Source organism: Bison bison, unplaced genomic scaffold (assembly GCF_000754665.1).
Source record: "Bison bison bison isolate TAMUID 2011002044 unplaced genomic scaffold, Bison_UMD1.0 scf7180017864135, whole genome shotgun sequence".
Taxonomy (NCBI): Eukaryota; Metazoa; Chordata; class Mammalia; order Artiodactyla; family Bovidae; genus Bison; species Bison bison.
Genome location: NW_011494707.1, coordinates 4,450,320 through 4,463,975, shown reverse-complemented (window position 1 = coordinate 4,463,975; position 13,656 = coordinate 4,450,320). Strand labels below are relative to the sequence as shown.

General features: G+C 40.9%; 2 protein-coding genes across 5 annotated transcripts in view; one reads left to right on the top strand and one right to left on the bottom strand.

The window, feature by feature from the left end:
- The window catches only part of VEPH1 (ventricular zone expressed PH domain-containing 1), a 276,656-nt gene that overhangs the window by 173,041 nt on the left and 89,959 nt on the right, over positions 1-13,656 (bottom strand). Inside the window, exon 5 of one of the 4 annotated variants that reach the window (XM_010839866.1) lies at positions 7,008-7,633. The exons of the other annotated variants lie outside the window; for them this stretch is intronic. Within the exon in view, the coding sequence (XP_010838168.1) occupies positions 7,539-7,633 (95 nt within the window). The 3' untranslated portion in view covers positions 7,008-7,538. Of the gene's footprint in view, positions 1-7,007; positions 7,634-13,656 lie in introns of those variants that run through there. 4 annotated transcript variants of the gene reach the window in all.
- On the top strand, positions 5,584-11,915 carry PTX3 (pentraxin 3, long). Its single transcript, XM_010839862.1, has 3 exons — positions 5,584-6,070; positions 6,481-6,885; positions 10,699-11,915. The coding sequence occupies exons 1-3, from the start codon at positions 5,941-5,943 to the stop codon at positions 11,310-11,312; spliced, it is 1,149 nt and encodes a 382-aa protein (XP_010838164.1). The 5' UTR covers positions 5,584-5,940; the 3' UTR covers positions 11,313-11,915.

Below are 13,656 nucleotides of genomic sequence, written 5' to 3'. Positions count from 1 at the left end.
CGGAGTTCACCCAAACTCATGTCCATTGAGTCGGTGATGCCATCCAGCCCTCTCATCCTCTGTCGTCCCCTTCTCCTCCTGCCCCCAATCCCTCCCAGCATCAGGGTCTTTTCCAATGAGTCAACTCTTCACATGAGGTGCTCAAAGTATTGGAGTTTCAGCCTCAGCATCAGACCTTTCAATGAACACCCAGGACTGGTCTCCTTTAGGATGGACTGGTTGGATCTCCTTGCAGTCCAAGGGACTCTCAAGAGTCTTCTCCAATACCACAGTAGAGTTTGAGAATTTGAATTTCTAACAAGTTCTCAGGTGATGTTGATGGTCACTGGACCACATAATTAAGTAGTAAAGCAGTGGGTTTGTCCCTGGGAGATAAGTTTCTAGATGTTTCAAAATTTCTTCTCAAAATGGTTGTAGTAGTTTTCTATAGCTGCCATAAGAAACTGACATAAACATGTGGCCCCATATAATAGAAATTTATTATCTTATATTTCTGTAATTCAGAAGTATAGCATGAGTCTCACTGGGCAAAAATCCAGGTCTTGGAAAGGCTGGGTTCCTTCTTGGAGGTTGTAGGAAGGAATCTGTTTCTTGGCTTTTCTGGCTTCTAGAGACCACCAGCATTCTTTGCTTCGGGGTCTCCTTCCTTCATCTTCAAAGTTAGCTACACAGCATTCTCTGACCCTGCTTCCATCACTACACCTCTTCCTCTGATTATCTCTTCTGCCTTTCTTTGACTTAAGCACCCTTGTGATAACATTAGGTCCATTTGGATAATCTAGGATTTTCTCCTTATATGGTAACCTAATTTTATCTTCAGTGCAATGAAACACATTGTGTTCACAGGTTGTGGGAATTAAGATGTGAACAACTTTGGGGGGGAGGTCATTATTCTGCCTACCACCATGATTATAACAACTTACATACCTATCAACAGAAGCATGAATATTTCTGTTGCCAACATTTAGTCTTGGCAGACACCAGTTTTCGCCAGTCTGATGGGGTATAAAAATGTTACCTTATTTTTTGTTCTAATTTTCATGTCTTTACTTCTGAGGCTGAGCAAACTTTTTATGTTGCTCTTCCATGATTTAGCCTTTCATATCCTTTGCCTGTTTTCAATCAAGATGTCTGTGTTTTCTCACTGATTTGTGAAAGTCACTCAGTTGTGTCCGACTCTTTGTAACCCATGGGCTATACAGTCCATGGAACTCTCCATGCAAGAATACTGGCGTGAGTAGCCTATCCCTTCTCCAGCGGATCTTCCCAGCCCAGGAATTGAACTGGGGTCTCCCGCATTGCAGGTGGATTCTTTACCAACTGAGCTATCAGGGAAGCACTGATTTGTAGAAGTTCCTTATTTATTCTGGACACTAATTTTTGGTCTGTCAGTTTCAAAGTTGTAATCCTAATGGAGTTGGTTTTTAAATTTATTTTATGGTTTATAAATTTTTTAATTGAGAATTCTTTCCCTATCCATGTTCGTAAAAATATTCTACTATATTTTCTCCTAAAAGTATTATGATTTTGTTTTATGCCTTAATCATCTGGATTTTATTTTTGTGTATATAAGGAAGGGATCTAATTATAAATTTATATATGTGTGTGTGTATATAAACAATTGTCTCAGATCAAATTATTCAGTGACCAACTGTTTCCCTTCTGATTTGTGATACTTCTTTCATATATAAAGTTTCCCATGTATATGGGTCTGGTTATTTATCATACCTTCACCAATTATGTCTGCTAAGTCACTTCAGTCGTGTCTGACTCATTATGACCGTATAGACTGCAGCCCACCAGGCTCCTCTGGTCCATGGGATTCTCCAGGCAAGAATACCAGAATGGATTGCCATTTCCTCCTCTAGGGAATCTTCCTGACCCAGGGATCAAACCCACGTCTCTTATGTCTCCTGCATTGGCAGGTAGATTCTTTACCACTAGAGTCACCTAGGAAGCCCTTTATACATTTTCTTAATTGCAATTTATAATAAGTCATTTTACCTCACAAGACAAGTTTCTTCATCTTCTGCTTCCGATTCCTCTTATTTCTTCATTTTCTGCTTCAAATTCCTCTTGGCTACTTTATATACATTTTACCATTACTTTGTCAACTTCCTTGTAAAGCTAGGTTAGGATTATTTTTCACATTGAATATATAGACTAATTTGGGATAACTGACATCTCTGTGAAACAAGAACATGATATATTCTTCTATGTAACTTTTTTGATATCTCTAAAGTTTTGTGATATTAGCTGTGTCTTGTCTATCTTTTATTAAATTGATTCCTAGGTATTCCATAGTTGTTGTTGCTATTGAAATGGAAGTTTTTGGTTTTTTAAAGATGTTTTCTATTTATCTGCTATATTAAGAAATCAATAAATTTTTGTACACTGATCTTTCATCCAGCAAAACTTGTTTAGTTCTTTTTTTTTAATTAATGGAGTCTCAAGATTTTCTGTAGAAAAATAATCAAATGATAATAAGTAACAACTTTGTAATATTCCTTAAGTTTCTTTTATTGTCCTACTTTACCAGCTGGGACCTCCAACACTTTGATGAGTAGAACCAGGTCCTGATATCATTTTCTAATTCCTGTTTTTAAAGAGTATGCTTCTAAGGATTCATCATAATGTATGTATATGTTTCTACATATTCTTGGTATTTATATTTTATCAGTTTAAGTTCCTGTCTTTTTCCTAGTTTGAACATGAATGAATGTTAAATTTTATTAATTGACTTTTCTGCATCTGTCCATATGACCATATGATTTCTCTTTTAAATTGTTACTGTCGTAAATGAATGAGTATGCTAATGTTTAATCAATCTTGCACTCTTGGAAGACACTCAACTTGGTATGATGTACTGAAAGCATGTATTTCTGGATTTCTTTGGCTAATACTTCATTTAGAGCTTCTGCATCTATATTCTTAAATGAGACTGACTTGCAGTTTTCCTTTCTTGTATGGACCTTGTCTTTTTTTTAGTATCATCCTTACTAGACATATAAAAAGAATTTAGTGCACTCCTGCACACTCCATTCTCAGAGGCAGTTAATATAAAATGGGAATTATGTGTTCCTTGCATGGTAGAACTTGCTTATCAAACTTTCTGAGCAATGTCCTATACATTTCATTATATCAAATTTTAAATTATACACATTTCTATATCCTTTTGAAGTTTTTAGCATTTTAATCATCAGTTGTGACAGAAATGGATTTATCAATTGCAAGAAGTATGTGAAAATCTGCCTTTATGACTGTGGGTTTACCAATTTTTCCTTATAAGTCTGTCAATATTGGCGTATTTTTTTGAAACGATGTTACTAGATAGTTCTGAGGTATCTTCCTGGCAAATTATTTATTTCATCATAATTTCATTACTCTCTTTGCCTTAAAGTCTATTTTTGACTAATATTAATGCAGCTATGCTAGCTTTTCTGAATAGCCCTTGTTTGGTCTATTCTCTCACCACCTTTAAATATTTTGCTTTCAAGGTTTCTAGATTCTTGTGTTTTATGTGTGATCTTATAAGTGACGTAGAACTGGACTTAAAAAATATTCCTGACAACTTTTGTCTCTTAACTGGAATGTTTGTTTCATTAATATTTAGTGATTAGTATTTATAGTATTAGGTATATTTGGATTTATTTTTACATTACAGGTGCTTTTTGGAGAAAGAAAGGGCAATCAGTATTCCTGCCTGGAGAATCCCATGGGCAGAGAAACCTGGTGCACTACAGTCCGTGGGGTTGCAAGAGTCTAACGTGACTTAGCAACTAAACCACTGCCACATGTGCTTTTTATTTATCTTGCTTTGTCTATGCTTTTCTTCCCTTCTTTACTACTTCCTATTGAACAACTCAAAAAAATTTTTTTAATTCACTCTATTCTTTCTATTTGGTCATTTTATTTCCTCTTGGTTTTGGTGGCTGTCCTTTGAAAGATAAACATACTTGAACAAAGAAAAATTAATTTTGCTACTCTGAACAATGAAAGGACTTTAGATTTATTTTCTTAGATCTTTCTTCCAGTTCCTTAATACTCTCTTCAGCTTTGCCATTCCTTTAATTTCTTAAAAATTTCAATTAATTTTTTAACTCAAGGTTATATTTGATTCTTTAAGTAATAGGCCTATCTTCTTCTTTTGACACTGTCTTTTTCTTTTTTCAGGTTTCCAATTCTTTCTTGCAGATCTTAAATCATTTTAAACACACTTATTTTCCAGTTTCTAGCTGATATTTTAAATAAATGAAATTCTTGAGGGAGGGGTGTCCAATGCCTTTTGGTTTCTGCTGGTTCTCATTTATGGTAGATTGTTTCCTCCTGCATTTAAATATTTTTTATTATGAATTTATTTTTACTGTGGCAGATAGTACACATTTGTGTCTCGAACATGTATAAGGGCAGGACCAAAGTCACAAACTCTTAGGGACCTTATAGAGTTCAGTCAAAGAGAGACAGGCTTACTTCTCATTTCTGTGCTAGGGTAAGGACTGGGGCTATATCTATTGAAATCCAGTCAGTTAACTCCTCACCCTGACCTAAGCCTTGTGGCCCTTAACACTTAGTTAACACAGAACTGAAACATCTCTTCCCCCTTCACCTCCCCTGATGTGTGTGTGTGTGTGTGTGTGTGTGTGTGTGTGTAGGGGGGCTCTAGATTCAGCTCATGGGCTCACTGACCAGTTTTTGGTTCCCTCTCTTTGGGTAGGTGGCATTGGTGGTAAAGAACCAGCCTGCCAATGAAAGAGACATAAGAAATGTGGGTTCAATCCCTGGGTCAGGAAGATCTCCTGGAGAAAGGCATGGCAACTCACTCCAGTATTCTTGCCTGGGAAATTCCATGGACAGAGGAGACTAGCGGGGCTGCAGTCTATAAGGTCACAAAGAGTTGGACATGACTGAAGCGACTTAGCACACTTGGTCTCTGGATATTGTCCTTACTTTATGGGGAACTTATTTGTACATTTAAAGTTTTTAATTATTATTCAAATGTAAACACATTTCTAGGTTTTTTTTTTTTTCAGCAGAATTTTCAACTTATATAGATCTCCATATACTGGCAGAAGCAGGAATCCCTAAATTTACTTTAAAAACATAATCTTTGACTCTGAGGCTAGTGAAATAAGATACCCACACAATAGATTATGAAAAGAAACACCCTAAAAATCAGTTTGTTCCTTTCCCCCAACTCCTCCTTATTTTCGGTTTATTAGTTTTGCTGTGCTTCTCATTAAAAAGTATGTTTATAAAAGTATAGTTGTAACTCCAGAAGGATTAAAGATGGAATTCCTTGGAATGGATTTGGCTTCTAGAAGCATACAAATTCTTACTGTGTTGGTTTATCTTGAAATCAGAAAGTAACTTTCACATCTTAGACCTGTAAAACTGCACAAAGAAAAAGTGAAAAAATGTTTTCTATGCGTAAAGGGTTGTGAAATAATGAGAGCACACACAAAATGCTGGGATGATGCTCTTGCTTTCACACCGCTATGTCTGCTGAATCTATTCCCTAAATCTCTATTCCCCTAATCCCTCTCCTCTCCCTCTCATCCTTCAGTACTACCAATTCAAGTTACAACAACTAATCCCCAGGGGGAGACAGTCCTAGCCCTGTCTTCCCCCTTCCTTCCCCTCTAACCCTCCTCCGGTTAATCTGACTGTACTGTAAACCTTTGTGGTTTACTATTGTGCAACGTCCCCCACATCTCCTTCACCCTCCTTTCCCCCAGCCCTCCCCCCCAAATCTGGGGAACTCCCGTTAAGGCAGTGCCACTGGCATTACTCATTCATCCCCATTCAGACTTTCCCCAGCATTTATTAAGGGCTCTCAGCTCCTGCCTCTCACTCGCACTCTCCTCCGCTCCTTCTGCACTTTGAGAGCCTCTTGCCTCGTCCCCTCCCGACAGCGGTGGGAAGAACGTCGTCTCTCCAGCAATGCATATCTCTGTGATTCTGTTTTGTGCGCTCTGGTCTGCAGTGTCGGCGGAGAACTCAGATGATTATGAGCTCATGTATGTGAATTTGGACAACGAAATAGACAATGGACTCCATCCCACTGAGGACCGTAAGTTCATTTTTACTGTTTCTCTGCTAACCCTTAACTACATATCTACCTCCTTAGGTCTAAGTACTATACATATATTTTGTTGCCAATGCAATAAACAACAACAACGAAAAAAGAGTTTTGCAAAAGAGAAAAGCATGTCAGGAAAGGAGGTTTCATAAAGTTACTTCTCTCAGATACGTAATGGGTCGGATTGTATGAAATCGCCGGTATTCGCCTGTTTTGAGCTCCATGAACGGCAATTTCATCGAGTTCAACTTATAAACTTGCAAGGTTTTTGCAGGTTTCCTTAAAGGGAAGGGGGTACTGGGGACAGGCTGTCACTTGGCGACCTCGAGGGAGGTCGGCATTTCACAAAGAACACCCGAGGGAGGTTCAGGTCTGTAATGCGTGTATGTTCCCCGCTCTAGCCACGCCGTGCGACTGCAGTCGTGAGAACTCCGAGTGGGACAAGCTCTTCACCATGCTGGAGAACTCGCAGATGCGGGAGGGCATGCTGCTGCAGGCCACCGACGTCATGCTCCGGGGCGAGCTGCAGAAGCTGCAGGCCGAGCTGGGCCGGCTGGAGGGAAGCCTGCAGAAGCTGTGCGGGCCGGAGGCCCCCTCCGAGACCAGGCTGGCCCGGGCGCTGGACGACCTGCTGCAGGCGAGCCGCGATGCTGGCCGCCGGCTGGCGCGCCTGGAAGATGCTGGGGCGCTGCGACCGCAGGAGGAGGCGGGGCGAGCCCTGGGCGCGGTGCTGGAGGAGCTGCGGCGGACGCGGGCCGATCTCCGAGCTGTGCAGGGCTGGGCAGCCAGCCGCTGGCTGCCGGCAGGTAAGGACGCGGGGACTGGTGGGAATCCCTGCGCGGCTTCGTTTTCAAAGCGCGAGTTGCGGGAAACCGAGTAAGCCAACCAAGCCTCTAAGGGGAGGCTTTAGTGTGAGGAAACACACCGGCTCACACCCTTCTGTTTCAGCATGCGCGGGTCACAGAGCTCAGATACATCATAAAAGGCGGGAAAATTGCTTTCAAAAGTAGTCAGTCTTCAGTTGTGAGGAACCCAGAAGATAGCTGTGTAGGTAACCATCACAGTCTTGAAATAGACCTCAAGGGCCTCCAGACTGACACTTGATCGGACCAGGCGTTAGAGAAACTCTATTGGCCAGTTATAAGAGTGACTGCTCTCAATGTCCAGCTTCCCTCCGTTAGGGATTTCCACTTCTTCTAATTTTAGCCTGCCTCTGTCTTTAAGGGAGCTCTGGTTCCTCGCGCTATTTCAGGACCCAGCCTAATTTTAAGGAACGTTTTCCAGTCCCTGGGCTGGCCCCTTCTCCCTACCAGTTCCAAACAAGAGACTCGAGGTTGAATCTGATCTCCCAAGGCCCCCTGCCCTGAGCCCCCAGGGTCTGTGAAATGAGCTCCAGAGTGAGCTCCAAGGGTGTGAAGTTTGGAAATAACCAGCAGCTGAGGGATCCACAGTGGAACAGTCAGATGTAGGAGCTAGTTGGCATCCAGGCAGTACCTCCAGGGATGTGGAGGATCAGGGTGAAACAGAAGAGAGGCAGTTCAAACCAGATGCAACCTGTCAAAGTCCCATGTGATACTAGTGAACTTCCAAACATATGTGGGCCCAAAATAATACATTTTAAAGATGCCTTAAGGAAATATAGAGAAGATTTGGAGCGAATAACACTCCTTTATAAAAAGTCAGAATTTCTAAGAAATGGTGCTATAACAATCATTTGTGGGTTATATTAGAAAACCCATGTTCTAGGTAAGAAAATATAACATACACTTTTCCCTGTTCATAAGCAACTTATGAACAGAAAACAATTACACCTTTTATGTCCAATAAAGCAACTCTTACTATATGGGGTAGGAGGTAGAATCAAGCATATGTGAGAGCATTTTTCATTTAAAATTGCAGATATGATACCAAAATACCAGTCTTTCCTAAATAATTGAGGACTGTTTATCAGTACAGAGCATGTTTTTTAAAGTAGGGCTTTAGAGGGGGGGAAATCATAAAATAAACATACAATAGATCCTTAGTATAAGTGACAGGACAAACTATAATTCTCTGGCAGTTTTAATGGATGAAATTTCTTGTCTTTTGCAAACCATGTAAAATCACTGCACATATTATGTACTGGGAAAACTGAAGAGTTATGCTAACTTTCACCTCCACCTCTGCATACCAGTTAGAGCAGAAGAAGGATGCATTTCTGAATTCAAAAGTGTTAATTCTTATTACATCCATTCATATATTTACCCACATGCTTTGATTTTTCCTCTCTTGGTTTCCTGCCAGCTTGGCTCCTAAGGGATTCCTAATCATTCAGTTGTCAGCCTCTTAAGAACCTGGTTTTAATTTTGTTTGGTCTTTGATAATATAATCAGAAAAAACCTATTAGTTAAAAGCCATTTCATGCGAGAGTTTCTGACATTTTAAAGACATATCAAGGGTCTCAATCACCGACCCCCAAAAGAAGCCACAGAAAAAACTTGCCAACATGCAGTTCTACTCATTGAATTTACATAACCAGTGCAGCCTAGAGGGGAAGCTGGGTCTCTGAGAGGCAATCAAGGAAGGCTTTGGAATGCAATCCTGACTGATGGGGCTGATTTAAACAGGAAATCAGTTAATTAGATTGCAGTAGGCGCTCTCTCTGAACACTGTTTTACTGAAACATTAGACAATATCTAAAATGCCCAAGCATATGGTGATCTTTTGTTCCATGATCTTTGTTGGATTTAAATAACAGCTAGAAAAGTATGCATCTACCAATCTCATTTTCAAAAAGAATCAAGCCTCATTAAAAATTGATTTTAAAAAATCTTTAGAAATTCAAATTATTCAGGGAAAAAGTTAATACCAAAGTATGGCAGGACCAATTTTGTGCTTTAGTGTGATGGTTACTTTTATAGGATTTTCTGAACCTCAATATCTTCTTTGACTATTTCAAAAGGATAAGGTCCCTCTGCTTAATTTTTCTGGGTTGGAGCCCACCTTTCAGCCACTTGTAGATGGTTAACTTAGTTTACCACACTTCAAATGGACATTTGGTTCCTGCAAGTCTTATTTACCCCTTAGTCTTCAAATGCTCTGGGAATTTGCTTTTTAAAGCTATCTTATGGTAAATCTTCCTTAAAAGGTTGTTATAAAGTGAATACTTAGCTCTAATTTTTGTTGTTGTTTAGTCGCTAAGTCATGTCCAACTCTTTTGTGACCCCACGGACTGTAGACCACCAGGCTTCTCTGTCCATGAGATTTTCCGGGCAAGAATATACTGGACTGGGTTGCCATTTCCTTTTCCAAGCCCTAACTTAGATTTTTAAAAAATTCTTTCATTGGTCTTTTATATGTATGTATTTGAGTTCAGCACAAGGCAGAGCTCATTTATTAAAGCTTTTAGCATATTATTTCCCAGAGACACTTGAAAGGTCTTCCCTTTAGCATCTTTAGCTCCCTTACAGGCCATGTGACCTGGAGATGGACAGAGGTGGGAGCTCCCACCCCTCAAGTTTGAAAGTCTCCTTCTAAGTGTGTATTAGTGGAAATATGTCCTCCATCCGGCCCCTTGGAAGAATTCACTCTTCCTTAAAGATTTTCTGTTAAGGCTTACGTAGTACTTGTAAGCATTTGGACAAAGAATTTTTAAGCATATCTTTGGTCTACAAAGTATTCCCTGGTGGCTCAGAGGGTAAAGTGTTTGCTTGCAATGTGGGAGACCTGGGTTCGATCCCTGGGTCGGGAAGATCTCCTGGAGAAGGAAATGACAACCCACTCCACTACTCTTGCCTGGAAAATTCCGTGGACGGAGGAGCCTGGTAGGCTACAGTCCATGGGATCACAAAGAGTGGACATGACTGACCAACTTTTCTCACTCTTGGTCTACAAAGTTCTTCTCAAATGTTACATACTTGTTGCTTACAGACTTGCAGAATTTAGAAGGAGAAGGGAAGAGCCTTTGACAGATAACTGTTAAGCCTGGAGAGACTGTAGGGCTCATCAAAAGCTATACAGCTTGCTAGTAGTAAAACAAACTGAATTCCAGTTCTTTTAGCCAAATCCAGAGGTTCTTCTACCACTAAGAGGCAGTGCAGTGTGCTGGTTAGGGTTATGGCTCCTGCAGCCAGAATTGTTGTTGTTGTTCAGCTGCTAAGTCATGTCCATCTCTTTGCGACCCCATGGACTGCAGCACACTGGACTTCCCTGTCCTTCATTGTCTCCCAGAGTTTGCTCAAACTCATGTCCATTGAGTCAATGATGCCATCCAACCATCTCATCCACTGTCACTCCCTTCACCCTCTGTCCTCAACCTTTCCCAGCATCAGGGTCTTTTCCAGTGAGTCAGGGCTTAGCATCAGGTGGCCAAGTACCCAAGTTCAAACCCAGTTTCACTATTTTTCTGTGTGCCTTCTTTTCCATTTAAATGCTTCCCTTAATGAGACAGTTGGATTTCCTTATTCCTGTTTTCTTTGTACTATAGAGATTACACTTGGGCCCCTCAAGTCATAACATATTGCTGCATGTAGTTTTCAGTTGTAGTCATTAAAAGGCCCATCCTAAAATACCTAACTGCCAGAATCATTTCAAAATGAATTTGTATTTTCTCTCATATTCTTACTTTCTTGCCACTCTAGGTTGTGAAACAGCCATTTTATTCCCCATGCGTTCCAAGAAGATTTTTGCAAGCGTGCATCCGGTGACACCAATGAAACTCGAGACTTTCAGTGCCTGCATTTGGGTCAAAGCCACAGAAGTATTAAACAAAACAGTCCTGTTTTCTTATGGCACAAAGAGGAATCCATATGAGATCCAGCTGTACCTCAGCTATCGGTCCATAATGCTTGTGGTGGGTGGAGAGGAAAACAGACTGGTCGCTGATGCTGTGATTTCCCTAGGAACGTGGACCCATCTGTGCAGCACCTGGGATTCAAAGAAAGGGCACATGGCCTTGTGGGTAAATGGTGACTCTGTGGCCACTGCTGTTGATATGGCCACAGGTCATGTTGTTCCTGAGGGGGGAATCCTGCAGATTGGGCAAGAAAAGAACGGCTGCTGCGTGGGTGGTGGCTTTGATGAAACATTAGCCTTCTCTGGCAGACTCACAGGCTTCAATATCTGGGATGGTGTTCTCAGTAACGAAGAGATAAGAGAGGCCGGAGGAGCAGAGTCTTGTCACATCCGGGGCAATGTGGTTGGGTGGGGAGTCACAGAGATTCAGCCCCACGGAGGAGCACAGTATGTTTATTAAGGGCTGTGAAACTCTACTTGAAGCCAAAGAAATAAACTCGCATCTTAAACATATGCCAGTTGGGAAGGTCTAAAAACCTGAATGCATATTAAGAACACTTGAGATTAATGAAGGAGAGAGTTGAGATCAATCTTTATTTATCTTGGCAAAATACTGAGTAAACAGTTGAAAGGGAGACTGGAGAAGGCTTTTGGGGATATTGTTACTAGATTTTATGCCATGGTGCTTTCAGATTAATGCTATGTCTTTGTCAGATAAACTCTCCAATAATTAAAAAGGACTGTATGAATGAACAGAAGGACAATTGTTTTACTTTTCTTTGGTTAATTTCATTTTGGCCAGAGATGAATTTTACATTGGAAGAATAATAAAATTTGTTGTCCATTGTTCATTGGTATAGGCCTTATTATGAAAAAATGATGATAAAACATATTTATACTACAATGTGACTTAACAAATACAAATGTAGTTTATGTGTTATAATCAAATGTCATTTTTTTGAGGAGATAGTTATATAAGTTATATTGTAAAATGGTTTTGTATTAATTTTATTAAGACTATTTTTGTAAAGCTTTACTGTAAATAAAATATTTTATAAAACTAGTCCATGTCATCTAAGTATATATTTAAAATGTCTGGAAGCAAATCCACACTTCTCATTTTTTTATCTAAAGCAAACACTAGTTTTCAGATGCTAACCTACTATGTGAATAGTAATGGTTAGTATTGTTAGAGGTGCTTCCCCGGTGGCTCAGTGGTAAAGAATATGCCTGCAGTGCAGGAGACTTGGGTTTGATTCCTGGGTTGGAAGATCCCCTGGGGAAGGAAATGGCAACCCACTCCAATACTCTTGCCTGGGAAATCCCATGGACTGAGGAGCCTGGTGGGCTACAGTTCATGGGGGTCACAAAAGAGTTGGACACAACTTAGTGACTAAACAACAACAATATTGTTAGAAACAAACTATAGAATTGTTTTAAGCATTGGCTTTCTATAAGTCATAGGCAAGAAAGATGATCATAGCTAAGTCAATTCATCTCTCTGGGTTTTAGTTTTCTCAGCTGAGAAATCAAGGAATTGAAGAAATGATCCCTTCCAACTTGATAATGCTGTGAACATACACAACTTTCTGTCCCATGTATACATGGAAAGAAAGTATGAATTATCAAAATTCTCAGATTCACATGATGCCTGCAAGAGATGACTGAGGATTCTTATTGGGGTTGTTATTTAGTCACTAAGCTTGACTGACTCTTTGGTGACCCCAGTGACTGTAGCCCACCAGGCTTCTCTGTCCATGAGATTTCCCAGGCAAGAATACTGGAATAGACTGCTACTTCCTTCTCCAAGGGATCTTCCCCACTCAGGGACTGAACCCGAGTTTCCTGCATTGGCAGGTGGATTCTTTACCACTGAGCCACCTGGGATGCACAGGACTATTATAAGGGAGATCTAAAAATGTGGAAAAGAAACAATGACTTCTGCCCTTAACACATATCCCATTCTCTTACTTATGCATAAAGGAGAGGACAGTCAAGGCCCGTCATCCTGTAGATGGGGATGTAACTCCCTACCACACTAATGTTCTCCTCCTGTGGAGGCCATGCAAGGGCTGATAGTGCAACATCTCAAAGCCATTTCTGAACATCAGTAGGAAATGTAGTAGAACCATGGTGATGATGTGTCTGCCTAAAGATAGGGCCTGAACAGCCACAAGTCATCTCCTGTTCATGAGGTTTGGAGAAGAGAACCAATAGTAATTAGCAAACCACATTTTGTAATGAACTAGCCTGGTCCTTGGGCTTCTCTGGGGGCTCAGTGGTAAGGAATCTGCCTGCCAATGCAGAAGACGATCCCCTGCAGAATGGCAACCCACTCCAGTATTCATGCCTGGGAAATCCCGTGGACAGAGCAGTGTGGTGGGCTATATAGTCTATGGGGTTGCAAAAGAGTTGGACATGACTTAGAAACTAAAACAGCCTAGACCTTAGGCTACTTAACTCTGGAATTTCTCAGTAAAAGGAGGGGGTTGAACATGTAGTATCTTTTAGCAGTGAAATTCTATAAATCTAGGAATCTTTGCGGAGAAGGCAATGGCACCCCACTCCAGTACTCTTGCCTGGAAAATCCCATGGACGGAGGAGCCTGGTGGGCTGCAGTCCACGGGGTCGCTAAGAGTCGGACACGACTGAGCGACTTCACTTTCACTCTTCACTTTCATGCATTGGAGAAGGAAATGGCAACCCACTCCAGTGTTCTTGCCTGGAGAATCCCAGGGACGGGGGAGCCTGGTGGGCTGCCGTCTATGGGGTCACACAGAGTCAGACACGACTTAAGTGACTTA

Excerpts from the sequence above, each read along its gene's own strand:
- PTX3 (XM_010839862.1), top strand. The coding sequence starts at position 5,941 with ATGCATATCTCTGTGATTCTGTTTTGTGCGCTCTGGTCTGCAGTGTCG. Across the intron at positions 6,071-6,480 it reads ACTCCATCCCACTGAGGACC|CCACGCCGTGCGACTGCAGT; the intron begins GTAAGTTCATTT and ends TCCCCGCTCTAG. Across the intron at positions 6,886-10,698 it reads CAGCCGCTGGCTGCCGGCAG|GTTGTGAAACAGCCATTTTA; the intron begins GTAAGGACGCGG and ends TTGCCACTCTAG.